Consider the following 27934-nt stretch of genomic DNA (forward strand, 5'->3'; position numbering starts at 1 on the left):
CAAGCCCAGGGCTGCATACCCTCTCACAGCTTCCTTCCCACCATTTCATGCCCACTCACATCCAGACTCTCATAGAATCATAGAATCATAGATTGGTCTGGGTTGGAAGGGACCCCAGGGGTCACAGAGCTCCAAACCCCTGCCACAGGCAGGGACACCAACTTCCAGCCTGGATCTACACAAGGCTGCCCAGGGCCCCATCCAACCTGGCCTTGAACACCTTCAGGGACGGGGAGGTGTTCATTTCCCAAGCTCTACAACAAGTCATATCATATTGTGAATAAAAAAAGGTATCAATATTGTTGGCTATCTCCTCTCTCCTATTTACTACATGTGATTACAGACAGAGTGGTGAGGGGCTGGAACAGGCTGCCCAGAGAGGGGGTGGGTGCCCCATCCCTGGGGGTGTTCAAGGCCAGGTTGGATGGGGCCCTGGGCAACCTTGTGTAGCTCCAGGCATGGAGACTGGTGTCCCTGCCTGTGGCAGGGGGTTGGAGCTCTGTGATCCTTGGGGTCCCTTCTAACCCAGACCAGTCTATGATGATTCTATGATTATCAGCCAAAACAATAAATGTAACCAAAGCAGCATTAAGTGTTCCCTAGAAATCACCACAGCCAACCATCAGGTGCCACCCAAACACCCACTTACACCAGCAACAGGCAAGGGGTGGTCATTTAAAGTTGTATTTCCAGAGGAAATTAAGAGTTTTCCACACTCTTAACGGACTTCCATATTTAATGCATTAATCTGAACGATTTCAACCCCACACAACTAGCTACAGCCACCAGGAAAAAGAAATTCAAAGGGCAGCGATTGGCACAGCCCAGCCCCAGACAGGCTGCCAGGGCCTCTGAGAACCCATGCTACCCACCTCCTTCCCATCCCACCGGCCCTGGGCTGTCCCACCTTGGGATTTCTACTGCTCTCTTAAAATATAAATTAAACCCAATGTTAAACACCCTTTTTGGCCTGTGTAACCCGATGGTTTCACATTCTCTGCAGGACAAGGCAGAGCTTTGGGACGGCTCCTGTGCTGGGTGAGGAAACGCTGATTCACTGGAACAAGAACATTTCCCAGCAGCAAACTGCTCGCTGAGCTCAGGCAGGAGGTGGACAAACCCTGCCCTGTTCTCTACTGAGACACCCATGGGGTCACTGCCAGGCTTTAGGAGCTCCAGGGTCATGCAGGGACACCACACAGTAAAGCCACGAGGCTCCTGCACCCCGCGATCCCCAAATCCTGGGGCTTCAGCTTCAATTTGCCTTCAAAAGCCTGTCAGGGACCGTACACAGGCAGCTCCCCTGGGTAGGAAGTACCAAGAACTGGTGTTTCCTCACAGAAAGCAGAGTCTGTCCCAAGGGGCAGCTGGGGTCATGGCCCCTCCATGCGGCTCCGTGGTGAACACGGGAGCATCGTCAGACCTGCAGATCACAAGAACTGCCAGGGATCCCACTGAAAATGGGGGTTTCTTGCAGGAGGCTCCTAAGCAGGATCTGCCCAGCAGCCATGGGATCCGTCCAACACAAGCGAGACACCTCTCCTCTGGCTTCTCCAGACGCCCCTTTCCACCCACCCTTCTCCTAGGCTGGATCCCCACGGACCAGCCTCCTTAACCAAACCCTTTGGGATACACACACCTTTCTGCACCAGGGCAGAGACACCTTCCAGGGCTCTGCAGCACCTCAGCAGCCTCAGGCCAGGGGGTCAGGCACTCACGGTACAAAACCCAGGATCTTCTCACCTCCAAGACCATACCCTGGGTTCTCCTGCCCTCCTCCTCCTCCACAAAGCCCTATAAAACACTCTGGCCACCCCACCTCGCACCAGCTCTCTGCAGGAACCTGTGACCACTGCCTGGTGACACTTAAACAGTTCTTTCCATTAACCCAAAGTACATCGTAAGGGGACATGAGGGACACTGTTCCAGCAGATCTCGGTGCCTCAGTCCCCTCTGCAGCTTCCCACTCCTCTCAGAGCTTCCCTACAGCATTCCCAGACTCCACCAGCAGCTCCCCCTCCCCAAGCAGCATCCAGTTAATCCTTCTTCTTCCCTGCCAAGCAGGGACTGCTCCTCTTCCTCCTGGAGAGCAGGTTAGATTTCTTTGGATCTTAGGACCCCAGAGAGCCCTAACACCACGCCAGAGCCAGGCAGGCAGTTACCTCCCGACCCAAAAATGCATCTCTCCTCTTTCAAGACCCCTGGAAGTATTTCTGCCACATTTCCTCCCTCTACTCATGGCTCGTTTCTAAACAGCTCCTTTTGATTCAACCCCTCTCTAAGCAAGAGATGGCACCAAGAGAGAGACCTGGCGGACACACGTGTGGAAATACATGTTCATGGAAAAACAGGGAGCTCCCAGACTCTACAGAGGGAAACAGCCCCGACCCAGAAGCCAGTTACCACTGAACAAGACAGTGCAAAACCACTAATACACCCTGAATCTGCTCTTCGACTGAATGGGCTCCAAGGGAATGAAGATCCAACCCCCCTGGAACCTACCACTCCTCAAGAGAGACTCAAATTCCCTTGCTCTCCAACAAAGACTCCTCCTGCCATGGGATTCTACACCCTCTGGATCTCTGAAACACGCACTGGTCAGGGCAGCACAGCACTTCACAGGAGTCTGCTATTTCTGGGAGTGTTTTGGGGGTTACAGGTGTGGTGTGGAGCTTCCCAGCTCTCTGGACAGGTTGCTGCAGCAACTCTGGGGTGTTCTCAAGAGATCATCGTTCAGCAGGTCTCAACAGAAGATCAACACAGCTTAGCTTCATTTATTAAAAGATACAGGTCGAGAGAGTCAGCCGTGAAATCAGCATCTGGTTGACAAAGAGGAATAAGCCAGAGCTTAAAACAAAATACCTGATGCAAAACTGACTTTAAACAAGCTAATCCCAGCATCCAAGGCTGGGCTAGGAAACTGGTCAGTGGCTGGTACAGCTGAGATGCTGACACGTGCTGCTCAGCAACTGAGCATTAAAGAAAAGGAAAGACTTGGGGGAAAATCAACTAGTCAAATGGGGATGCAGGAGCCCAAGGTCTCTCTCTCTTGCCTAGCCAGGGCTTGGTTTGGCAACTGAACCCTGTAAAATGCTTATAGGGCTCCCAGAACACAAGTACACACTTGGCCAAGGAGACCCCAAGAGCCTTCTTATCACGATGCTGCATTTGTGGTTCTCAACAGGCACCCCACAGCCACAGAGGCTCTGGTGAGCTGAAGTTATCCTGGAACCACAGAACTGAGAAGTCCCAAAGTCTCACCCCAGGCCAGACTCTGTCCCTCAGCCACAACTGGTGACCATCCCAGGCTCACAGTCCCCACGAGCACGATGGTTACCTGGTTCTCCAGCTAATATGAGCAAAGCTGCTATGATGACAGCAGCAGTGAGTGCTCTTAACACTAAAGACTACACTGACCACACCGTGGCAGATTAACAGTTTCCAATGACATTAAAAACTGCTGCTGGCATAACACACAAAATCCCCCTGGATCTGGAGCTCTCCTGGAACCTTTCAGCCAAACCACAGTCCCAGTTCTCTCCCTGTTTAGATACATCATCTCCTAAACCATTTGAGCAGTTCCCTGGTTGAACTAACCCTGCCCAACCAACCCACGCTGCATCCAGAGGGTTCAGTGCCAGGGACAAGGAACGACAAGGTAAATCTGCTGTGTTAGGACCAGTGATGACCCCAGGAGCAGCTTCACTTTGGCTACACACAGAGATCATTGTGACCTTCTCTGCTCAGGTGACACCAGAGCACGTTTCTCCATCAACCTCCAAGAGCATCTCTCTGCGCTCACTTCCCAGCAAGGACAACTTTCCCTCACCCCTCACAGCTCCAAACCTTCCTGAAAACACCCCAGACAGGACTAAAAACCTGGGGTGCAGTTAAAGCTGTCACTGCACCCACAGCCTCTTCTCAAGCTGCCTCCTGAAGTGCAGAGAGGACCCCCACACACACACCTGCAGTTACCCAGAGGCCGCTGATGGGGCTCTTCTGCTCCAGCACCACAAAGCTCCAGGGGCAGCAGAACTTTCGCAACACTTGGCCTCTCAATCTGCAGTCAAAAATTAACAAGCCACAGGTTTCTGCAGGCTGTGGGCTCAGAATCCCTGTTTACACTGACAGGCACTTCAGAGCCGCTTCAGCTCCCAGGAAAGTGTGCTTGGGGAGGGTGTTTTGGGGTACAGGGAGGAAGGGGGGTCACAAACTTCTCTGGCTCTCCTGAGCTGGCTGCTCTGATTTTTCCTGAAACGAAGCCTTGACATGGATAACAACAGCTCTCTTGCTTTAATACTGAACAGTTGCAATACAGCTGGGTTTGGGGGGTGCTCCTCTGACTGAGCCTATCTTCCCCTCACAAAGCCACTCCCACACAGCCCCTGCCTCACCCAGGGCCACACACTGACAGGGACATGCCCTGCAGACGGGGGCTTCACACTTCCAGCCTGGGGACTGCTGCCCTGGGGAAAAATCCCACCAACACTACGAGCCTCCAGAGCTCAGCAGCACTCGTTCTTAAACAAGCAATCCAGCCCCTAACTGTCTGGATGTGCCCAAGTTCCTCAGGCTCCAAGCTCAAGGTCACTGAGGAAAGCATCACTCTGACACCGCGAGCCTCGCGGGCACGCGACTCATCCCAAAGGAAGATCCCAATCACCCTTCCCTTGAGCATCTCCAAATGGCTTCACCCACCCAAATACCACCTGGGACCCAATTCAGCAGCCTGCCTTGGCCTCACAACTTTGTTTTCCACACCCTCTTTACCTTGCCTTTCTGAGAGGTCACAGATCAGATAACATAGGTACATACAGGTAGTTTCTTTGGGGCTTTTTTTAACAAACTTAGAGAAACCAGAGGAAATGACCTGGTTAGCAGCAGCCACCTCGTGTAAAGGAGGTTTTGCTCCAGATGAAGGAGCTGCCAGGAGCAGCAGTCGCTCCCCAGGACAGATGGCTCAGAACACAGAGCCAGCCAACAGCAGAGGAAGAAGTTGCTTACACAGAGGTGGAGAGGAGCAGAGGTGGGATCTGAGACCCGACAGACCCAGCGCAAGAGGACGGCAGTGCCAGGGAAACTCTGATATGCCCAGAGACGTTGGCCCACGCAGCTCAGGCTGTAGCCCTCTAACCTGGCATCCTACCTCTACCCTTCATCCTCCAGCTTCATCCTCCAGCTGACACAGCCATCCACAGGTAGACAGGGAAGATGCAAGACAACACCTGAGCCCAGCACAAGGAACAGCCCGATGTCGAACCCCACACAGCCCAATAGCTCCAGGAAGGAGTTTAGCCACCAGATGCTGGCAGAGGAGGAAAGACTCTTCTCCTCTCCAAGGAGAGGGGCTGCAGGACACCCAGCCGGGCAGGGAAAAGTTTCACAGGAGGGCTTTAGCGAGGGAAAGGTGAGCGGGGCAGAGCCAGCCCTTAGGAAAGGGGAGAAGGCGGCGAGGACCGGGCAGTGCCAGAGGTGGGAGGGAGGGGAGATGTCAAAGGGTGAGAGCTGAACCTGGCCGGGGGAGGGGGAAGCACCAACCAAGAGGCGCAAGGGGGGGGGCAGAGCTGGGGGGAAAGAGGTGCCCGGGTACAGGAAGGGGGCAGGCAGAAGGGCTGGGGGAAAGCCACGCACCAGGGGCTGGGGAAAGGAGCGCTCCAGGGCGGCGGGGGTCAGGCCCCGGCGGGGGGGCAAAGGGGAGGCGGCACCAGCAGGAAAGGGGCACAGCGGGAGGCGGCAGGGAGGGAGGCAAGGGGCGGGGGCCGGCTGCGGGGAGGAGGGGCTGCGGGGGCGGGCTGGGCCCGGCCGGCCCGAGGGACCGTTACCTGTCAGGCCTCCCGGGCGCGGCGGGCACTGGAAGTTGCGAGGCTCCATCCATGCGGGGGGTGTGTGTGTGTGTGTGTGTGGGGAGAGCGGGACCAAGCTGAGGGGGGAAGCCAGAGAGACCCCGCAGGCACCGGCCGCCGCCCCCGGGGCGCGGGGAGGGCCCTCAGGCGCGGCCCGGCCTAGGCCCCGGCCGTGCCCCCCCACCCCCTCCCCTGTTTACCCCCTCCAGCTGTCCGGGGCTCAGCAGCACCCCCCCCCCCGCCGCCGCTCTCCCCGCACAGCTCTGCGCATGCGCCACGCCAACTGCGCCACTACCCCCCTCGCACTCGCTACAACCCCGACCCCGCGCAAACGGCGTAAATCGCTTTCGAGAATACTTCCCCGTCCTGCCCTCCCGGCAGCCGCCTCCTCGTGATTGGCAACCCCTCCAACCAACGGGGAGCGCCGAGAGCTTCCTGCGGGCTCGACCAATCGGCGCGGGGGAGGGGGGCGGGAACGCGCCGGCAACGCCGCCGCGAAGGGGCTGCTGGGAGTTGTAGGCGGTGGCGGAGGGGTGGTCTTCCGCCCACCCGGGGCCTCCGCCCGCCCGGTGCCGGCCGCGTCCCTCAGCCCCTCCCACCCTCCCGCAGATCCCCTTCACCGAGCCCTGACGGCCGGTACGGGCATCCCTCTCTGGGCTCGGGACCCCCTGAGCCGGTAGGCCGCAGTGGGGCCTGGGCCGCCGCTGCCTCACACGCTCGGCCCCGAGGGTGCCCGGGCTTCGCGCCTCCCGCGCAGGGCCCCGCTGCGGCCCGGAGCCGCCCCGCAGGGATCGCTCTGACGCGGGGGAAGCCGCGGGGCTCGGCCGGGCTGCGCCAAGCTGCGTTTCCCGGGGGGTGCCGCGTTGCGGGAGCCGCCCCGCGCCGGCCGGCCCTGCCCCGGGCCTTGGGGCGAGGCGGGACGGGGCTGGGCCGGGCCCCGACGTGGCGAGGGCAGAGTAAAGAGTGAGGGATCCATCCCTGTAATGGGCCGCCACAAATAAGCATCTTAAGGCCCGTTAATAAAGGGTAACGAGTTGTTTACGTTTCCATTTAGAACCTAATTGCACGGCACCTGGATAAACCCAGCTGCAGAGACCTGCTACTGGCCTACCCTCTGCTACCAGGCAGAGCAAAAAGCCCCTTAAATCAGACATCACATGGCAGCACGAGGACTCCCCCATACACCTTCAGACTCATCAACAACCCACCGACCATTACCTGCAACGTTCGTCTTCATCTCATAACCCATTAACTTATCCAGCCCTTGCCAAAGTTCTTTAGGGAAGATAATTGTTAATTGTTGACTCTGCATCTGCCCAGACTCTTTTAATTAAACAAATAATACTTGGGATCCATTGCTATCATCCTCACAACAGGGCTTTATCTTCCTTTCTCACGTGCTGTCCTCCTGGGGATGTAAAGCTCTCTGCAGAAAGGCAGGCAGGCTTCAGGTGCCCTTGACACGTAAGTTTTACTCGCTGAAGCAGCTGAAATTGGGGCACAGGAGCTTGATTTATTTTTTTTCTGAGCTGGTGACAGGCGTGACAGTAGCTGAAGCCACAGAGGACCAAGGGAACTTGCTGGTTCTGACTGTCAGAGCTGAAGTTCCTGCTGGAGTCTCAAAGGGAACCCAGGGGCACGTTGGGGAATGTAAACAAGGTGTTCTTCTCCCAGCGCCCAACCTCACAGTATAAACACCACCTCAGAGAGGATCCTCCTGAAACAGCACTGTGGGGTTTCAGTCAGAGAGAGGTCCAGGGAGCAAGGAATAAAACTGCCTGAGAGTTGGACTTGCCCTTTTTACAGTGTTGGAGGGAAAGCGATTTGGGTCATGCAAAAGGCATTTTCTCCTGCTTTCAGTACAGCCTCAATCCGTGCTGCACACACAGAAGAGAACCCAGGGTAAAAAAGCTGCAAGAGGCACATGAAAGAGAAGTTTGACACCCTGTGTCACAGTCAGACATCACAGCACACACATGCCCAGGCTCAGAGGCACACAGCTCTTCCTCTGGGAGAGAGCAGCAGCACAGTTTGTCCTGCTGACACCCAGCGAGTGCTGGAGCTGGACTAGGGCTGCAATGGTTGGGCTAAAGTTACAGTAAAGTAACGTGTGGGCTCCTTTGTCCTTTCCCTGCCACTTTGCTGGGCTGTTTCCTGGGACAGACAAGAGGGAAAATCATTTGGAAGTCTGAGCTGCACCCTCCTTGCTCAGGCAGGTGTGGGGAGGGGGGAACAGGTCAAAGTCTAATGGAGAGGGAGGTGGTGGTGCCGAGTTCCCCTCTTCAGACTGATGCAGATGTGAAGCACTTCCAGAGGCCAAGGACAGCTATGAGCTCAGGTACATACAGTGTCTGATTTTGCTCCCCAAGACACAAAGGGACAAGCTCTGGTCTATCAGAACTTACGCAATGTGCTTGATGGGACATATTTTAAAGGTCCCCACCCTGTCTGTGCAGTTTTCCTGCTCTCCCTTGGCAGGCTCAGGAGTTTAATCCTAATCACACTCCCTCCCACTGCGAAGGTGATGCAAGTTCCAAGAATCCCAGAGAGCATCTCAGCTGGTCCAGGAAAAGATGGGGGTGAGCAGACAGCTCTCCTACCACAGGAGACAAGGGTAACTCAAAAAAGCCCCAAGGCAGCTCAAGCCCCAAGGCTGGGGTGGGGATATTTACCACTGTGAGAGCACAGGGAACAGGGACCTAACTGGGTGTCTCCAGACCTGCACCTCCCGGCCTGGAGGGAGCACAAACATCTCTCCACTTTGTCAGGAACTTGCACGAAGTCCTTTGCAGAGTTCAGCAGGCTGAATCCTTTGCCTGGCCAGCATCATTCAGCCAAGCAGGTTGGGAATGTTTATGTGATGCTGCATCTCCCACGGGCAGAGGTTCCAAGCCAGGTGCTGGGCAGTCCAGGTCTACACACCACAGATAACGAGGCACAAGGAAGTGGAAGAACCTGACCTGGTTATTTCCCAGGAACACTGAACCAGTTTTAGCTTCCAGGAACTGTTTCTGCAAGAGAACCAGCGCCTGTTCCCTCCTGAACAAGTCTCTAGTTGTCTGTGCAGCTCCAACCAGAACCGGTACCAACGGCTGCTGCCCAGGGTCGGGCTGCTCCCCTGCTGTGACTCAGCCCTTCCAGGACAAGCAGCGCTCTGGATCCCTCCTTTAATCGCTCAAACAGATTCACTGGCCCCTGCAGAACATCACCAGGCAGCAGAGAGGAATCGACACACCTAGCTGGCTCCTGCTCGGGCTCATGATTCACCACACTTGATGGGTCACGTTTGTTTCTGATGATGATTTCCACCCAGTAGCTGCAGCGATGCTGCTGTGCTCCCCTCCTGCCTGCAGCCTCCCCCCAGCCTTCCCCCAGTGCATCCAACTCAAGATGATCCCATCTTAAAACAAGACCATAACCCACGCAGAGCAGTGAGCATGACCTCCAAAGCTCGAGCTCTGGCTGCCACGTGTCACATGAAGGACCCATGGCTTCCCCACACCCCGTGCCCCCAGGGATTAGGGGCTGTGTCTTTGCCAAAGGCTCATTTGCCCCCCCAGGCTTACATCCCCTCCAACATCCCTTCCAAACTCCCGGAAGCTCCAGTGACACAGGCGTGACACTGGGGAAGTCGGTAGCCGCCAAGAAATCCGGGTGGCCGAGCCCAGTTGCACGGTGCCACTGGTTTTATTGGCGCCTTATCAGATTTCCTGGTGACTCAGGCTGGGCTGCTCACCAGAGCAAAGGGAACGGTGGTACCAGCGAGCAGGGGTGGGTTTACAGCAGCACCTCCTTGGTCCAGCACAGCACCAGTGCCCACCAGCCCTGACCCCAGCCCCCTGGAAGTCATCGCTCTGCAAATCCTACCCCCCAGAGCAGTGGTGCCCCCATGCTGAGACCAAACAGGCACAGAGGGGGCAGGTGGCTGCTCCCCGAGCCCCAACAGTTGTTCTGCTGGACCCCCGAGCCCCAGCTGCCTCCTTGCTGGGTGCCTGAGCTGTGCACCCACAGCCCCTCCACCAACCCCATGCTACGGGGCACAGAGTGATGCTGGGACACCCCACTGCAACCCCCAGCAGCGGGCACCCGCCAGGCCTGTCTGCAGAACCCATTTCCCTCCTTTCCTTCACATTTGGGCCCCTGTGACTCCTTGCACCCCGTTCATCTCCGTGCACCTCCTCGTGTCCCCCCCGTGCCTCTTTGTGCCAGCCGGGCAGTAGCCCCCTCTACCTCCAGGCACCTCCTCTTTGCACCGCAACCCCTCATCCCCTTGCACTGAACCCCCCGAGCCTTGCACCCTCCTTGTCTCTCCTCGGCACCCCCTTCTCAGGTGGGTCCCGGTTGGCCTTAACAGCCCCTGCTTCCCTGCTCCCCATCTGTGCCGCATCCCCGCACCCCCTGTGCCCCACACCCCTCACCCAGCATCCCCCGCACCTCCCGTGCCCCGCACCCCGTGCCCCACCACCCCCCGCACCCCCCACGCCCCGCACTCGCCCTGTGCCCCGCACCCCCTTCCCTCCACACCGCGTGCCCCGCACCCCCCTTCCCCACCACCCCCCGCACTCCCCCTGTGCCCCGCACCCCCTTCCCTCCACACCCCCTGTGCCCCGCACCCCCCTTCCCCACCACCCCCCGCACTCCCCACGCTCCCCCTGTGCCCCACACCCCTCGCCCAGCATCCCCCGCACCTCCCATGCCCCGCACTCCCCCCGCACCCCGCACCCGCCTTCCCCACCACCCCCTGTGCCCCGCACTCCCCCCGTGCCCCGCACCCCTCGCCCAGCACCCCCTGCGCCCCGCACTCCCCCCGCGCCCCGCAGCAGCGCCCGGCCCCGCAGCGCGCCCCGCCCCGCCCCGCTCTCCCACCCGCCTCCCGCCGCCGCAGGCGCTGCCCCCGCCCCTGCCTCCTCCCCGCGGCCGCTCGGTGGGATGTTCCCCGGCTCCGCGGCCGCCCCAGCTGCGCTCCGGCTGTCGGCGGGGCGGCTCCTGCCCCACGCCGCCGGCGGGCCCCGCCGCCCGCCCGCACCCCCCTCCTGCCGCCGCCGCCGCCGCCACCACCATGGGCGCCGCGGCCCTGCGCGCCCTGCCCTGGGCCCTGCTGCTCCTGGGGCCGCTGCTGCCCGGGCAGGGCTTGCAGGCCAACCCCATGCTGACCTCGGAACCCCTGCGCAGCCAGCCGGCCCAGCCGCCGGGGGTAGAGATGGGGGGCTTCACCCCCGCGCCCCCCGCCTCCGCCCAGGAGATCCACCCGCTCAACAAGCAGCCGGCTAACGGCTCGGGTGAGGGGCACAGCAAGCCCCGCAAAGCCTTCCCCGTCCTGGGCATCGACTACACCCACGTCCGCATCCCCTTCGAGATCTCCCTCTGGATCCTGCTGGCCTGCCTCATGAAGCTGGGTAGGTCGGGGGCAGCGTCGCGGCGGGGTCCCGGGGAAAGGGCACCGGGGAGGGACCCTCCGGCAGCCCTGAGCATCCCTCCCGAGGAGAGACATCCCCCCCCCCCCCGACCCAGGGGCACCCCGGGGTGGGCCCCCCCGCAGGGAAACCAGGGCTAATTCGGCTGTGCATCCTGTGCAAACTCCCTGGGCAGCCCGGGGCAGGCGTGGGCATTGCTCTCCCTGCGACCTTGGGTCTCTGCCGAAGGGCTGGCGGGCAGGGCAGCGGCACCCCAGCCCAGCCGGCTCGCCTCAGCGCCCGGGAGCGGGGCTGGAGATGCTCCCTGGCCCTGACCGACCCCTGTTCGGAGCAGGTTTGCTTTTCTTCAGCTCTCAGGCAGCAGCAGGGAGGAAGCGCCTGGTTTTATCGCTTCCATTCTCAGCCACAGACGCCTTTTGTAACCTTGGAGAAGTCACTTAAAAATCTCTCGAGTGCTTCAGCCTCCTCTTCCTCCTCCTCCTCCTCCTCCAACCCGGGTGGGCCGCTGCCTCTTCCGCAGAGCGTCCGGAGGGTTCCTGCAGTGAAGCTAACGAGCATCAGGGATGCAGGGCTGGCAAAAGTCACCTGCTACGATGACCGGCTCTGGGAGAGCATCATCTGCCAGGGTTGGGGGGGGGGGGGGTTGACAAAGTGTTTTCCAAACTTCTGCAGCTGGATCAATACCAACCCAATCACCCCAAAGCTGGTGCTGGGATGTCACCGCTCCATGCCTGCTGGTACCGGCATCCCAGACCCGGCTCTGGCAGTGCAGAGGTCACGCTGGCCCCGGTCCTGTCGGGAGGGATGGAGGCAAGAGGGCAGGTGAAATGCTCCCCTGCCGCTGCCTTCAAGCGGGTGGCGGGAGAGGAGGGAGCTCAGCCTCTCCTCAGGTTGGTCCTCAGTTACCAGCAGTGATTTAGTAACACAAACAGCAGCGCTCAGTGTGGGGTGCCCCAGTTTGCTGAAGGAAATCTCGGGGATGAAATCTTTTTTGAGCTGGTTCCTGCTGGGAACCGTCCCTTGTCCTGGTCTGGAGGGGTCCCAGAGACCCCCCCCCCCAGTGCTCACATACACCCTCCTGGCTTTCCCTAAAAGCACCTCATCCCCTTCCCAGCCTGCTGTGAGCGTGGGCAGGGAGAGCCCCATTTCCACAACCTCTCCCGGGTGTTTTATTTACACACAGGTGCAGGAGCGCAAACACTCCAGACCTGGAGCCTGCTGGGCTGGCTGGGAGCCGGGCAGCCGGGGCAGAGTAGAACCAGGGAGGACCCTTGGGTTCCATCCCTTCCTGCCTTGGCCCAGGATGGTTTAAGAGGCGTTTTTGCTGGAAGGTGCCTGGCCGGAGCCAGCGCAGCCACCAAATCTCCCTTCCCAGGGCTCTCCCAGCGCATGTTAAGCGACCTCTGGTAGCTGCTGGGGGCTATTGCACTGCGCGCTCGGTCCCGCCTCGGCGAGCAGAGTGATGAAATCAGAAGTATCTGCGCGGAAGCTGGTGGAGAAAGGAGGGGCCAGCAGCGCCGGCTGCGCCCCTGCTCCGGCTCTGCTTGGAAAGCACCAGAACGGGCAGCGGAGCGCAGCTCCCCCGGGGCCCCTGGGTGGTGGGGGACGTGGGGGGGATGGGGTCTCCCCTCCCATGGGCAGCCCCTGCCCGGCTTGCTGTGTGGAGCTGGTCCTGCCGCCGGTGCCTGGAGTTTGGGCTGGTTTGTGCTGCAGGAAAAGTTATTTCTGGTGTGAGCCGAGCGCTGCCGGTGCTTACGTGGTGCAGGCATTATGCAAGGCTGCGTGCTCCAGGGGTGTATTTTAGGACGAGCTGCCTTGCAAGTTTGGCAAAGGGTCCTTTGGGGATGGCAGGTGCTCTGCAGAGCTCTGGGGATGCTGGTTATGCTACAGTCTATATACCCTGTGTATCCTGCCCCTGTAATGGGGGCTTCCACAGCACAGTGGTCCTGGGGCATCCTCTTCCTCGGCCTCCTCCCTGCGATGCTGAAGGTGACTGTGTTGCTTGTTCATGCTCTTGTCCTGATACATCAGTTCCCAAGTTGCTGTTGCAGCTGAATATTGGGGTGCCCCTCGCGCTCCACCTGCAGCAGCATCTCGCTGCGTCTCAACACCAGCCCTCTCACCCCCTCCCTGGCTCACAGGAGGTTGTGCAGGACCAGTGAGACACCATTTTTCACCCTCCCAAGGATGGTTCTTACACAACCGGGCGCTGCTGCAGCACGGTGTGATGGCTGGATGAGGCACACACATCCCCAGCTCCCTGCACTGGACGGGGTCTGGAGCATTGGGAAAGGGGATGATGTACAGAGCAGGAATCTGCAGTGCTTCCCCCTCTCCCTGTCCTGTTAGTGGGCACTTGGTGGTGCCTCGGGGTGACCCTGCGAATCCCAGAGGTGCAGGGGACAGGCATCTTCCCTCTAAGGGGGATGGGTGCAGTGTGGGCAGCGAGCAGCAGCCAGACACCTCCTGACTTCCCTTTCCCAGCTTCTCCTCCAGCTCAGGATGCCCGTCTGCTGGGTTGGGGCTGGGGGTTGAGCCACATGTTGCTGCAGAACTGGGAGTCTTGAGCCCTGGGAATGGTTTCTGGGTGCAGCTGCTGGCGTGGTGCAGGGTGCCTGTACCGAGGAGCGTGGCAGTGCTGGCAGGGCTCTGCTCCGGGCCTGGAGATGCAGCTTCAGCCTTGTCCTGTTGCTGGGTCATCCCTCTCTGCTCTTGATGCTTCAGCCAGCTGCTCAGCCTTAAATACATCCCAAGATTGTCCCTTCCAGGTGATTCACCTTCCCTCCAGCAGCCCTGCTGCTGAGTTTGTTGGGGGTGGAAGGTGTGAGCTGAGCCCTTCCCCTCGGTGTGGTGTTTGTGAAGGACTCCGAGGAGGCCGGTTCCTGGAGGATTCACCCCTGTCAGGGGTGGCTTCTGGGCTGGAGGGACCTGTCACCCCAGCGTGTCCTGCGGCGTGGGCTGTGTCTGCTTTGCTAACCCCAGTAGAGAAGGGGAGGGCCAGCTGCTTCATTTAACAGTCACACGATATTTTAAGGCTCTGTAGGAGAAGCGGGGGTGAGGGGCAGCTACAGCTACAGCCAGGCCTTGCCAGAGCCCCACCGTGCAGACCACATCTGGCGATGGCTTGGCTGTGCCAGTGACGGTGGGGAAGCCTTGGCTGCTGAGGGTTGCAGCCAGACTTTGCCTCGAGCTGTTGCGTTGCTGTGGGAGCTCAGAGCTTCCTGAGACACCCCCATCCTGAGCCCCCCATGCCCAGCCCCGGGGTTCTGTGGGGGTATTGTGGGGGTTGCCTTCGTGCCGGGCCCTGGCACTGGTAGAGAGGGGCTGGGGGGTTTCTTGACTTCGAGGATTGACCTTTAGGCTCACGTGGCTCCAGGAGACGTTCAGGGCAATTCAGGTTCAACTGTAAATATTTTTCTGTTCCCGGGGAAGGGAAGGGGTGAGTCAGGGATGGGATGTTGGCAGGATGTGGTTAGCAGTCCCTCTGCCGTGCAGACGCACGCTGGGGCCCGAGGCTCAGAGCTTTATTTGAAGCCACCAGCTTCTCTGCCCACCTTGGAGAAGAGTTGGGGTCACCTGTGTCTCCGAGGTGTGCTGCCTTGCAAAGCAGAAGAGCACAGCAGTGACGTTCCCATCCTGCCACCTTTGACAGAGCCGTGCCCTGGTGTCTGTCTGTGGGGCTGGCTGTCTGCACCAAAGGGCTTTTCAGCATCTGAGAGCATCCTGCCCGCTCTGCCTGGCAGCTCAAGTGCATGGTGGGTACTTGATGTCCTGCGTGGCCTGCCAGAGGCTGCTGCAGAGGGTCCCTGCGAGGCCCCGCTCCACAGCTGAGCTCTCTGACCCTGGTTGTGGCTGATGCACGCTCGGCACCAGCTCGCTGCCGGCAGACCCGGTGCTGGGGTTGGGGTTGGAGCCTGTAGCAATCACTGAGTCATCCCCTGTCTCTTCTTCCTCCTTCACAGCACTCAGGTTCTTCATGCCTCTGAGTCGGGGCTGCTGCCTGGGGTGTTCCCCTCGCTCCAGCCCTGTGCTGGGAGCAGAATCACCCCCTGTCATTGTCAGGCTGGTGTAAAGCAAGGCAGGGAGGGAGTCAGTGCCAAGTAGACTGAGAAGGAGCCTGGAGCTGTGTGCTGCTGTGGGGACAGGCTGCTGCTTTTGGGGTTGTTTGGGTGACACAGCTCAGCCCTGTTTACCGGGCACGGGGCATCCCAGCATCAGGGTTCCAGTGCCACTCCTGTGGCAGTGCCAGCCATCCCCATCGCTGCTGTATCTTGGAAGGAACGAGGTTAAGGAAGTTCCCAGTGCCTGTGGGCTGGTGATAGGAGCTGGGAGAAGAGCAAAACATGACGGGTGGGAGTGGGGTTGTGGAGCCTGAGGAGGCTCTGGGCACAGCAGGGTGGCTCCGGCACGAGGAGCAGGGACCCTCTCAGAGCTGCCAGAGCAACGTTTGGAGAGGCTGGCGCTGCAGGCTGGCAGCGAGGAGTGGGTGCTGAAACACTTGGGTGCTTTTCAAACGCTTTTAGCAGCCCACATCCCTCCTGGGAAGCCGAGGCTTTTCGGAGGGGCTGCCCCAGAGGGCTTGGAGAGCCCTGTGAGTCAGGGACGGAACCTGTTGCGGTGGTGGCACAGGATGCAGGAACTGGAGACCAGACGTGGCAGGAACCCCGTAGCAAAGTCACCGTCACGGGGACACCGGTGCCGCCTGCGAGGCCGGGCAGGGGGACAGCGGAGCAGCGCTGGGAGCCGTGCGTCACCGTGGGGGTGACACGTGTGTGTGTGACGTGCGGGCTGAGGGTGCCGGGGGTTATCTCTGTTCCCCTTCTGCTGCTCCAGGGCTGGCTTCCCTCGGGTGCCAGGCAGGGCTGGGACAGCCAGGCGTCACTGGGGACAGCCCTGGGCAGAGTGTGGCTGCTGGGAAAGGCTCCCACAGGCTTCACAGGCTGTTTCCTCCAGGTCTATGGGGCTGGTTGATGCCGATTCCCTCACTGGGCCAGAGGGAGATGTTTGTCTTCAAACCTGCCCGCTCACAAGCTGCAGCCCTGGCTTGTTTCCCATGTGGGCTGCAGGTCCCAAGGTGATGTGTGGGCTGAGATCCCCCCTGGATGTTTCCCCTGTTACGTGGCTGGAATGGTGGGTGTTCTGTGGGGAAACTGAGGCTGGAAGAACAACCATCAGGAAAGGGTTTGGAAATGGGGATGATGCAGCTGGTGCCACAGAAGTGTAAATTGTCGTGCTAACGAATTTCAACAGCCTCTTCTAACGCAGGCTCGTCATGTTCCTGCTGCCTTATTGGGGAATGATCCAAACACATGCTGTGGTTTCCCTTTCCCTTGGCTTTGCCATCTCAGGAAGAACAGCCATGGTATTTTTTCCACCACGATCTGCCTGTTACTTGTGTCTGAGCAAAAAAAAAAAACCAAAACCCCAACCCATCCAAACTGTTCTCTCCACAGACCTGAGAAAACCATTAGATTAATTAGGGCTGGAAGAGTGAAAGGTTCCTGCTGTGAAATAGGGGATGGAGATGGAGTGGGAAAAGCAGAACCTGGCTGTAATCACAGCCCGTGCCCCCCCCTGGGGAGCCCCCATGGCCATTAAAGCTGAATTAGGCTGGTTTGCAGCCCTGGCTCTGCCCCCCACAGTGACCCTCTTGTCCGCAGAGGTGCCTGGTGCTGCCTTCTGCACCTTGGGGCCACTCAGACACTGGAGATGCTGGTTCACCCCCTTTCCTTTCCTACACCCCCCGCTGCGTGTTGGGGCCAGGGTGGCTTCCGCACAGTCTGCGGGTGGGATTTGGGACGTGGGTGCTGACTTGCAGGGTCCTGCAGTGGCTGCAGGCTGGGTGGGTGCTGGCCCCACTTTTGGGGGTGATGCTGTGACATCATCCCTCCCCTGAGACCTCCAGCAGAGCCAGGGTGGGAGCAGGATGTGCTGATGGTCGTCCTGCTTGGTTCCTGTGCTCCATCCCACGTTGCCCAGGCACCCAACCACGGTGTATCCACCATACCCTGAGGTGCTGGGCTTCCCTTGGGAGCGTGTGGGCTGGAGCCCGTGTCTTTGCTCTGCAGTCAGAGGCTGAATAGAGCCTGGTCGGGGTTCAAGAGTCACGTGTGTGGAAGGGGAAACTGGAGAGTGGAGAAGGGGAGAGGGGTGTTCTCTGGGGTGGGAGCGTGTAAACCTGGGGCACAGGGGCAGGAGCCCCGCTTCTGCAGGAGAGGGACAGGCAGCTCAGTGGCACTTCCATACACTAGAAGCTCATTAGGCTTGCAACAGAGCATTTCATTAACGTCATCCTTTCCCTTTCCCCTCCTGGGCTTTGGCTGGAGCCTGGTGGGGGCTGTGGAGACAGTTCCAGGGCGTGCAGGAGTTGGTCCTTACTAGAGCATCGTTGGAGCTGTGGGTACTCTGAGGGGAAGCTTTCAAAGTAGCAGTAACGAGGATGAATTACTGCAGCTGCCTCATAAACATTTGTTTTCTTTCTTTTCTTCTCTCTTTTGGGTCCCTAAGGCTTAATTTGTTCAAATAAAACCGGAATTCCACCCGGAATACTCAGAGCAGAGACGGAGCTGGGTCAGGGCTGGGAGCTGCTGCTCAGGGCTTGGTAGGAGCCTCAGTGTTTGGAAGCCTGGGCTGGCTGCCTTCAGCAGGAGCAGCAGAGGGGCAGGGAAGGTGTGATGATGATGATGTTTTGACTTGGACCAATGCTTTTTCCTCTGGCTTCGCAGCACCAGCCGATACACCACCCTGGGTGAGCTGTGTGATCACCATCGGCTCCACGTGGCTTTTGAGGTCTCCCTCATCGCTCTCATTTCCTAGCGTCTTCCAGTTGTGTCTCAACTGATGGTTGGCTGCTTTATCAGCCTTTGTTCTTCTCCCTTTTCCCAGGCAGGAGAATGGCTGTGTGCTCCTGCTTGGGAGGGAAGAGGTGAAGTGGGAAGCTCTGCAGACGGGCACACGTTGCTGCTTGTTTGCCACAAAGGGTGAGACCAAAGCGTGAGCACTGGAGCAGGGTCAGCAGATTCTGTGGGATGTCACCTGTGGTGGTGGGTCACCCCATGGCTCAGGGGTCCTTCCCAAGAGAGTTTGATGGGTGGATGGCAGCAGGAGTGGCCACAGGCTCCTTTGGAGCTGGAGGGGTGTTTCGGGAAGCTGGAGGATGCAGAGCGGCACTTTCTGTGATGGGAAGAGAACAAAGGTGTTTCCTCATTAGCTCAGCAGTGACTCATTAGCACCAGTGGTCTGTGTCTCCAGACAGTCACAATACAATCGACCTGGAGGGACGGATCCTCAGTTCCTCCTGACAGAAGGTGCTGGTAGAGGAATAGTTCCCTCTCTGTCTCCAGCCTGGGGACACACGGTTGCAGCAGCAGAGCCCCTTTCCCAGATCTGCACTGGGGACTGTCCAGCGCCTGGATTATTCTGTGTTTTGGAGTTATGGCATGGTAAATCCTAATGGTGGAGAGGAGGCACCTTCCCTCCCAGTGCTGGAGACTTGAACAGCACGAGTGCCACAGGCACAGACTTAAACACACACAGGCTGCTGAGGAGAAGAGCTGGTGTATCCAGCCCTGCTAGTGCCTCAGTTTCCCTTGGGAGGGCTTTTCCCACGGCAGTCTCAGTCCCTGGGGGGGGGGTGTTTTGCAATGGACAGGCTCCTCTTGTGTAGAGGAGGGAGCATCTGCTCCCAGGAGCGCTTCTCAGCTTGGCTGGGGGTGGAACAGCATCGCCTGCTTCCCGGCTGGGGCGGGAGGATGTGGGAAGGCATGTGATGGGGACGGCTCTCCAGCCCCAGGTCTCACCAGCCTGGGCTCTGCTGGTGAGGGTCTCAGTGTCCCAGTAGCTCTCCTGGAGAAGAGATAAAGGTGAATGAAGGTGACCTGGTGCTCAGGCTGGCTCCGGAGGCGCCGCTGGCGTGTGCCTCAGTGGTGTTGCTTTGTCTGGGTGCGCAAAGCCCGGCAGTAATCAGTGATAATTGCAATTACCTCCTCCCTCCTGATCCCAGACCAACAGGTTATTTCCTGAAAAGCTTTTGTTTGTCTTTCCTGCCCGTGTTCCTGGGAGGAAACCTGCCCTTCCTGGGAAGGGCACTTGGCATGGCTCTGCTTGGGGGGTTTGTCCCTGGTCACCCTGGCTCCGCTTTAACCCTTCCCGAGGCTCAGCAGGAACCTCACTGCGCCTTGTGGAACAGGGCAAAGAGCTGGGAGAGCGACTGGAGCCTTATTTTGGTTCCCCAGGTGCTGCCTCTTCACACCTTCTGCTCCGGAGCAGTTCAGTAACCACACTGAACAGTGAGGCTCAGCTCTGCACCACGCAGGGATTGATTCCAGTGGGTTTACTGGGGAGATCCCCAGTCTGAGGCAGACGTGCTGTGCTGACCGCTCCTAGCCCAGCTATTTGTGGTATCCAGTTTGCCTCGCAGCTGGGAAGAGCGGGGCTGGTGTTATGTTTAGCTCCTGGCCCCTTTCCCTGGAGCATACATGGTTTTTTCTAGACCTTCTTTTCTTAGACCTCCTCAAGATGCTCAAGGCCAGATGCTGCTGCTGGTTGGATGCTTTTGAGGGACAGAAACCCAGATGAGGATGCTGTTGCCCTAAGGAAAACTCGGTTTTCTGGGATCACTGAGTTTCTGGGATCTGGGAAGATCCCAGCCTTGCAGGCTTGGCTGTGCGATGAGCCCATTGGGAGGTGGTGGAGAAGAGTCCAAAGGAGCCTTGGGACAGCCACAGCAGAGGTTTGCTGGGCTGTTTGTCCCCATGTGCCCCTGTATCTGCCCAGCTCTGGGTAGTGAGGATTCATGCACATGGAGCACGCCCCAAGGCTCCAAACAGGTTTGTTAATCTCAGCCTGTGGTTTGGGAGCGGCTCAGAACTGTGCCCGTTAGAGGAATGCAGGCAGCAGCCAGCAGGGCTGGAGGTTACTGGAGAACCTGCTGGTCTCTGGGATCTTTACCAGTCGCCCTGGAACCGAGCATCAAACCCCAACTGGTTTCTCAGGGCTGCTCTGGAGGAGAAGGTTGAGTTTGGCAGCACCTCATCATGGGGCAGCTCCAGAGCAGGGGAGAGGTGGGGGAGAGCCTTCTGCTCCCTGCTGTGCACAGCTGCCTCTGAGAGAGGTTTCCCCAGGAGGGATGGGACCGAGCCTTGAAGCCCCCCCAAGCCCCTGCCACTTGCTTCAGAAGCATCTCCACTGGGCTCTGTGTTTCCCTGTAGCTGTTGGGTGACAGCCCAAGGTGCTGGGGGGTTGTCAGTCTTTAACAGCAATTAGGCCTTTCTCAATACCTGCTTTTCTTGCAGAGTGTCCTTCGGTTTGAAGGAGAAGCATTGTCTAAACATAGGCCTGGGAGCTGCTGGGCTCTGGTGCCAGCTCTTAGGCTGTTCACTGGGGGACGTGGGCAGGGCCATTTAACATCTTCTGTCTTTCATTTCCTCTTTACAGCCGGGAGCAAATTAATACCAGCTCTGTGAAGGGCTCCCAATCGATCTGTTAATTCCTTGTGAGTGCTGCGGGGATGAAGTGAGGGAATGTGCTCTTGGAAACACCACCCAAGTGTTTCTCTCCAGCCCTTCTGCCCAGGGATCCCCATCACGGCGCTGCCGGCCCTGTACTGGCACCATCCCCTCCCGGGAGGCTGGTGCTGCCCTCCCACCCTGCCCAGTGTGTTCACCAATGGTCCAGGAGCCACTGGGCAAGCAGCAGGCTGCGGGCTGTCCCAGCTGGCTCAGAGGGTCCCAAGAGGCTGCTGCTGTGACAGTCGCCTCTCCCAGCGTGAGCTCTCTGGGTCACCTGCCTGTGGATGCTCCCTGGGAGCTGCGCTTGGGCTGCTGTGCTGCTGCTTTCCATTGCATGTGGGGCCCTGCAGTGTCCTGGTGTGAGGTACTGGGGGGGTATAATGGTCTTTCTGGGGCTTGCTGGTGGGTTGCCAGCTGAACCGGGGGCAGGGATGGCTCTATCCTGCCCCTCCTTGCGAGGGCAGCTACAGCCTGGAGTGTCTCTGCCTGGTTTTGGGAAGTTTCCCTGGACACAGGTCTCCCCTGGACGTGGCTCTTGCCGTGGGTGCCCCAGGTCAGGGAGGTGCTGGCTGGGCTGGAACCCCAGGCAGGCTGGCTCCCAAACCTAAGCCTAACCTAAACCCAAGCCTGAGGCAGGTGAAAGCAGGAGCTGGAGCGGTGCAGGTGGGGAGCAGGATGAGTTCCCCTCCCACTGATGGATGCCAGCGCCGCAATTAGAGTTTGCTGGAAGCGACTCCACGCAGTGCAGCAGAGCCAACTGCTTCGTTTGGGTTGATCTTTTAATTAATTAGTGTATCTTCTAGAGCTGGAGGGGGGAAGATTTGGGCTGTCACTGGCAAGGTTTAACTGGGAGGAGTTGGTGCTTGTCCTGAGGTTGTGGACTCAGCAGCTCAGCCGTGGAGCTGCAGGGAACGGTGTGTGTTGGTCCATGCAGAGGTCTCAGCAGGTTCCCCTGAGGTGGTTGGGAAGAGAGAGGGACACAGCCCCTTAGGGTGGGGGACTGCAGTCAAGGAGCCTTGTGCTGGAGAGGCAAGGTGGTGCTGAGCCCCAAGGAAGAGATCTCTTCTTGTTAGCGTTGATGTTCTCCTCTTGGTCTGCATGAACAGCTTGCTTGGAAGTGTAAACAGCAGCTTTCTGCAATGGGGGGGGTTCTGCCCATCCTGGCAGGCTGGTGTCCAGGGTGGATGCTGCAGGGCTCCTGGCATGGCGCATCCTGCAGCACTGCAGCGCTGCCGCCGAGGTGCCGCCACGGCCGCACTTCACGCGGCTGCAGCGCAGCAGCACCCGTCTCCCTGCCACCTTCCAGCAGGGCTCTGGGCAGAGGAGAGGAGATTCCCCTGCCAAGAGGAACTCTGCTTCTGGAGGGGTGGTCAGGCCCGATGGGGGTCTGGGCTTGCTGCGTGTGCCTCATGACTCCAGCTGCTGCAGGATGCAGCGATGCCTTCGGTCCTGTTCCCTGGGCTGCTTATCTTCTGGGGACCTTTTCCATCTCCAGACCCATCCCTACGCTGCAGGAACAACCCCCTGGTTGCTTGGTAGTGCTGTCATGGTCCATGGGTATTTCTCCAGGATGTTGCCCATGGCTGGGAGGGGGCTGCACTGCAGAGTGTGAAGCTTGGCACCCCTGCCTCCCCTGGGCACCAGGCGATGTATGGCCCTGGGGGCTGAGCAGGTGCTCCCAGGGGAAGGCAGGGCCCTGCACGACCCAGGATTAGGGTCACATTCCCACATGAGGTGGCTGCAGGTGGCGAGTTACCCGGAGAGGCTTTGCCCCTGCCCTGCCCTGGCTCCATGGCTGTTCTGCCTGCCTGAGCAGCACTCCCAGACGTGCAGTGCCAGCAGCCAGCACAGGGTGGGCAGGACTGGTACCCTCCTGCACACAGGATCACAGATGATCGGGCTTGGATGGGACCTTGAATGATCATCGAGTCCAACCCCCTGCCTGAGCAGGATCCCCTAGGTTTGGTCATGGATTAGTGTGCTGAACCCATTCCTGATTCCCACTGTCACCAGCCCCCAGGGCTGCTGCCCAGCTCAGCAGCTGAAATGGAGGAGTTGGGGCTCTAAATAACTGTGCTCTGCAGGGCCCCAGGCAGCTCTGAGCCCCCTCAGCTTGACTTTGTGGGGGGACAGACAGACATTCCTCCCGTTGATGCCCTGGCATCCATCCCCCATGTGTGTGGGGCGTGGGGAGGAAGGCTCTGCCTCCAGCTTAGTCCCTGTTTATCCTGTTCTGGGGCGTGAGCTTTGCTCCCCAGTGATCCCCAGGGGACAGGGAGATGTGGGAAAGGCAAGTGCGTGGCTGCTCTCCCCAGCTGCCTCAGGGGTGTGGGGTGTCTAGACTCGCCTCCCCTCTCATCGAAGGATTTATTCAGGGCCTGCCAGTGGGAACTGGCTGCAAACTGCTGCTGTGGGAGGATGGTGCAACTGGGAAGCTGTCAGACATCACAGCTCTGCTGCAAACCCCCCGCCAGCCCTTCCTGCCAGTGGAGATGGGGAGAAGCTGCCTGCCCTTTGCCTGGGCTGAAGGGCTCTCTCCTGGTGCTGGGGTGCTGTGCTAGTGGCATCTCTTGCTAAGGAGGCTGTACTTCAAAGGTTTATCAGGCCAGTTTGCACAAGTGCTCACGAGGGCTGGGCCAGCACCAGTTACTGGTCCCTGTGCTGCAGCGGGGCTGTCACACGCTGGTACCTGGCGATACCTGCTTTTTGTTCTGGACCTCCCAGGTTTTGACTCACTGTGGGCTGGCTGGATGCTGTCAGTGCTGCTCTTATCTCCTGAGAAGGGGGCAGGGTGTGGGCAGGTTACCTTTGTATACAGGCCTGCCTTGCTGCAGGCGCTGGGGCTGGGCACCATGGTGCTGAGCACAGGGCTGGGGCTGAGCACGGCACTGGGCACCACAGTGCTGGGGCTGGGCACAGTGTTGGGGCTGGGGGGCACAGTGCTGGGTCTGAGCATCATGGGGCTGGGGCTGGGGGGCACAGTGCTGGGGCTGGGCACCATGGTGCTGGGTCTGAGCATCATGGTGCTGGAGCTGGGCACCACGGTGCTGGGGCTGGGGGTCACGATGCTGGGGCTGGGCATGGGGCTGGGGGGCACAGTGCTGGAGCTGGGCACCATGGGGCTGGGTCTGAGCATCATGGGGCTGGAGCTGGGCACCATGGTGCTGGGGCTGGGCACGTTGCTGGGGGTTGAGCATGGTGCTGGAGCTGGGCACCACGGTGCTGGGGCTGGGGGGCACAGTGCTGAGGCTGGGCACAGAGTTGGGGCTGGGGGGCATCACGCTGGGGTTGGGCACATTGCTGGGGGTTGAGCATGGTGCTGGGGCTGAGTACAGTGCTGGGGCTGGGCACCATGGTGCTGGGGGCTGGGCAGGGCTGTGCCAGGTGCCTCTTGAGCTCCTATCACCCGAACGTGCCCATTTGCCCCCGGTTTGTTTGCAGTATTGGGGGTGGGAAAGAGGGAAAACAAGGGGCAATGTGATGGCTGTGAGGTGGGGCCTGGCTGTTTGAGCAAGGTCTGTAGGCAGAGGGGATGGAAACGTCCCACACAGAAAATAAACCTGGACTTGAGCATCTGGAAATGGGGTTTGATGGCTCCTGGCTGCGGCCATGCAGCTTGTAGGGACATTGTGTGTGATCCAGCTCTGAATGGAGCTCTGGGAGCTGGTCAGGAGCTCAGCCAGGCTTTGCTGAGCACAAGCACCTTGTGTCGGGGTGAACAGACCCCGCAGGGACCCAGCAGCACTGGCTGGGTGGCCCTGAGCAGCTGGACACTTGTGGGGTTTAACCCAAGTCCTGAGCATCCCACTGCTCACAGCCCCCTGTCCTTGGGGTGCACGAGGGGTGATCCCCGAAATGAGGGCTGGATGCTTTGCTTTCCCCTCCTCTCCCTGCACACCGAGCCTGTGGCAGCTCTGGGTGGTGGCTGCGTTAACTGAGTCACAGAAGCAGGAGGAATTAATTGCCTCCCTGATTCTTGGCTTTGCTGTGTAATTAGCAACAAGAAAATAATGAGGTTTGAATGAAACATTTGGGTTGATCTGGAGGAAATCAGGAGCTCTCTGTACCTGGATCACTTTTTAGAAAGCTTACAAAATGCCATTTTTGGGTAGAAAACCCAAGCTTTTCCCTTCCAGATGCTGAAGTTTCCCTTACAGCTCACCCCATGCACCCCAAATGGCTTAAACCCACCCAGAGGGAGCTGCAAGGGTGCCCTTGGGAGCCCTGGACCTACCTTAAAACCTGCCCCATGCTGAAGCAGGCTGGGGTTTGGCACAGCCCAGGGGCTCCCTGTTCCCCACTGCTCTGTGGGTGCTTGGGGTGGGGGGTGCTGAAGGTTGGGGGCAGGTGGTGATGCTGGAGAGGGCAGTGGGTGTAATTCAAGTACTGTGGGTTTACCCCCTCCTCTGGCAGGGTGACACAGGGCCCTGGCTCCGCTCTATTTTTAGGTGTAAATCACCAGCTCTTTAATTCCTTTCTAGCACGTTCAATCTTCACCCTCTTCCCTGGAGACTCCCCGTTAGGTTTGGCAGCCAGTGCCAGGCGCATGCGGCTCGCTCTCCCTGCCCTCCCCTGGCTCCTGCTCCCTGTCTCTGCAGCAGGTCACTGGATCTGGCTCCTTTTTACAGGGGAAAGGTGCAGAACAGGGCAGGGACATGCTCCCTGCACCATCCCAAGGGGCTTGTGCTGGAAACCACCAGCAACCAGCAAGGCCTGGCTCATCCTTGGGACTGGCAGTGATGGTCTGAGGAGGAAGAGAGGAATCCAGTGCCTTTTTTGGAGGGAGGAAAGGGGGATAAATGGAAAGATGCTGCAGCTAAAACCTGGGAGCCTGAGCTGGGGTTTCCCTGGGGAGCTGGTTGCACAATGTTTTGTTCCTGAGTGGTGTCCTCCTGGTGCTTTAACCCTGCCTGGGCTTCCCCAAAGTGGGAAGGGCAGGTCAGGGTGCTCTGGGTGCTTCGCAGACCCTGGAGCCCAGCGCTCCTCCCTGCCCTGGTGCTTCCCCCAGCAGAGAGGAGAGGATGGGGCTGGGTGATGGCTCTGCCGATCGCTGCTCCCCGGCTGGTGACACCTTGGGGACTTTGTGGCTCAGCCAGCAGTTCATCTCCATGGTCCCCATGTCCCACAGAGGCGTGGGAAGGTGTCCACACCTTCCTGCACCCTTTGCCACCACGTCACTGTGTCACTGATGACGCAGGGCTGCCGTTCTCTGTGCAGCCCACGCAGACCCTGCCAGCCCGCTGCCCCAAAGGGTTAAAGTGGCCTTTGGAGGGGCCCTGGTGCTGCTGAGCCACGTGTGCCCCCCCCACTCCAGCCCGGCTCTGCAGTGTCCTTCAGAAGGGCAGCCTGTCTGAGCATGCCTGCTCCCCCTCGCCGCCTCCTTCCCAGCCCCGTGTCTTCTCCTGGGGCTCTTCCAGCGCCGCAGCACGCTCTGCACCAGAGCCACACACCCACCCTGCAGCCCAGGCCAGCACCCCTGGGTCCCTGGGGCTGCAGCGAGCATCACCCAGGGGGGCTCCACACTCCCCCCACCATCTCCCAGCCTAACCCCTCATCTCCCTCCTGTCAGGAGAAGCTCCCACAGAGCGTGGCAGAGCTGCCTCATCCCTGGGGACTGGGCGTGTGGTTTCTCTCTGGGGCTGCTGCCTGCCTGCTGCAGCCTGTCGCTGCGCTGAGAACCTCCTGGAGCCTGGGAGGACGGGGTGTTTGTGTAACCACTCTCGTTTCGGGTGCCTCCTCTCAGCTAACAGGCATCTTCCTGGAAGCAGCCTGTTCCCGCAGCTGCGTGGGCGCTTGGGAAGCCGGGGTGAAGCATCCTGCTTAACCCTGAGCGTGCCAAGCCCTGCCTGTGCCGAGTCACGTTCTCCCTTCCCTCCTCCCGGCGTTCCCAGGGTTTTTTCTTCTTCCCTCCTCCCTCCTTCCCTCCCTCCTGGGTTTTTTTTCCCTCCTGTGACATGAATCCCAGCCAGACTCAGCCTGTGGCTCTGGGAGGATGCTGTGGCTGGCGGCACTCCCAGCCGTGGGGACAAGTGGCTCTGGGGACCTGGGGGGGACACCCTGTAGTGCTGGTCCCCAGGGCTGGCATGCTGTCCCGTGGTGCAGGCTGCCTCTAGCGTCAGCATTACCTGTCTATATAAGATCTGTGTACATTTTGAAAGGTTTAGATTTGATTTATCCCCTCTGTGCAGCCTGGGAGCTCCAACTCCAGTGATATATCCCTGTGCTGGGAGCTGAGGTGGGAGATGGAGGCATCTCCCAGACCTGGCCTGGGGCAGGAGGTGTGGGGAGGCTTTGCCTCATTTCATTCATTGTAAGTGTTCTTTTGAAGTGTTTAAAACGTTATTAGAATGTTCCTTCCTGCACAGAGAGGCCTTGGAAACGAGGGGAGAGGTGCCAGAGCTCTGACTAACCCTGACCTCGGCGCCCCGGCCGTGTGGAGCTGCACTGCAGCACCCCAGGTGATGGGAAGGGAGAGAGGTGGTGTGCAGGTGGGATGGGGGATGCTGTCGGCAGGGGGACGACCTTGTGGCTGCTGTAGGACATGGTGTCCCTGGTCCTCGGGGCTCTCTGCTGTGGGATGAGGCTGCACTGAGCCAAGGGGGCTGCTCCCAGCTCCCTTGGGCAGTAGGTTCCCAGCCCCGGCCACACCTTGAGAGCAGCCTGTGGCTTGAGAGCTGCAAATCAGCCCCTCTGGCCTTGAAAAAGGGTTTCCCAATTGCTGTGAGTGGCTTGGGGCAGGGCCATGGCCTCTGTTCTACCCACAGTGTGGGAAGCGTGGCCTCGGGCAAAGGCTCACTGGGACCCGGCTGGGTTTGGCAGCAGCGCTCCCCTGGGGCAGGGGTGCTGGGTCTGGGTTGGGCACCCAGCACCCTTCCCTCTGCATCCCTTCCCCTGTATCCCTTCAGGCTCTTCCTGAGGAGGCTGAGGATGGCTGCAGATCAGATATGGTGGGGTTTGAGTCATTAGGCAGTGAAGGAGCAGATGATGGAGCTTATATAACGAGCCACACACAGCACCCAGCCCAGCACCATAACCCAGTTGCAGCCCAGGAAGGAAAAACCTACACACAGGTCAGAGGCTCCCCCAGGCTGCTTGGTCAGGAGTAAACCTTTGCATGGCACTGCATCTGCCAGCAGCCAGGGCCTTGGGAGGAGCAGCCTGGGTCCCC

At 59.4% G+C, this 27934-nt stretch overlaps 1 protein-coding gene across 1 annotated transcript in view; it reads left to right on the forward strand.

Annotated features, from left to right (window-relative positions):
* Positions 1-10902: 10902 nt before the first annotated feature.
* Positions 10903-27934, forward strand: part of SLC9A1 (solute carrier family 9 member A1) — a gene marked incomplete at its 5' end in the record, with an annotated part of 29732 nt that continues 12700 nt past the window's right edge. Inside the window, one exon of the mRNA XM_084274206.1 lies at positions 10903-11239. Coding sequence (XP_084130332.1) covers positions 10903-11239 — 337 coding nt within the window. The remainder of the gene's footprint in view (positions 11240-27934) is intronic.

This window comes from Gallinula chloropus (assembly GCF_964237585.1).
Source record: "Gallinula chloropus genome assembly, chromosome: 22".
NCBI classification, from domain to species: domain Eukaryota; kingdom Metazoa; phylum Chordata; class Aves; order Gruiformes; family Rallidae; genus Gallinula; species Gallinula chloropus.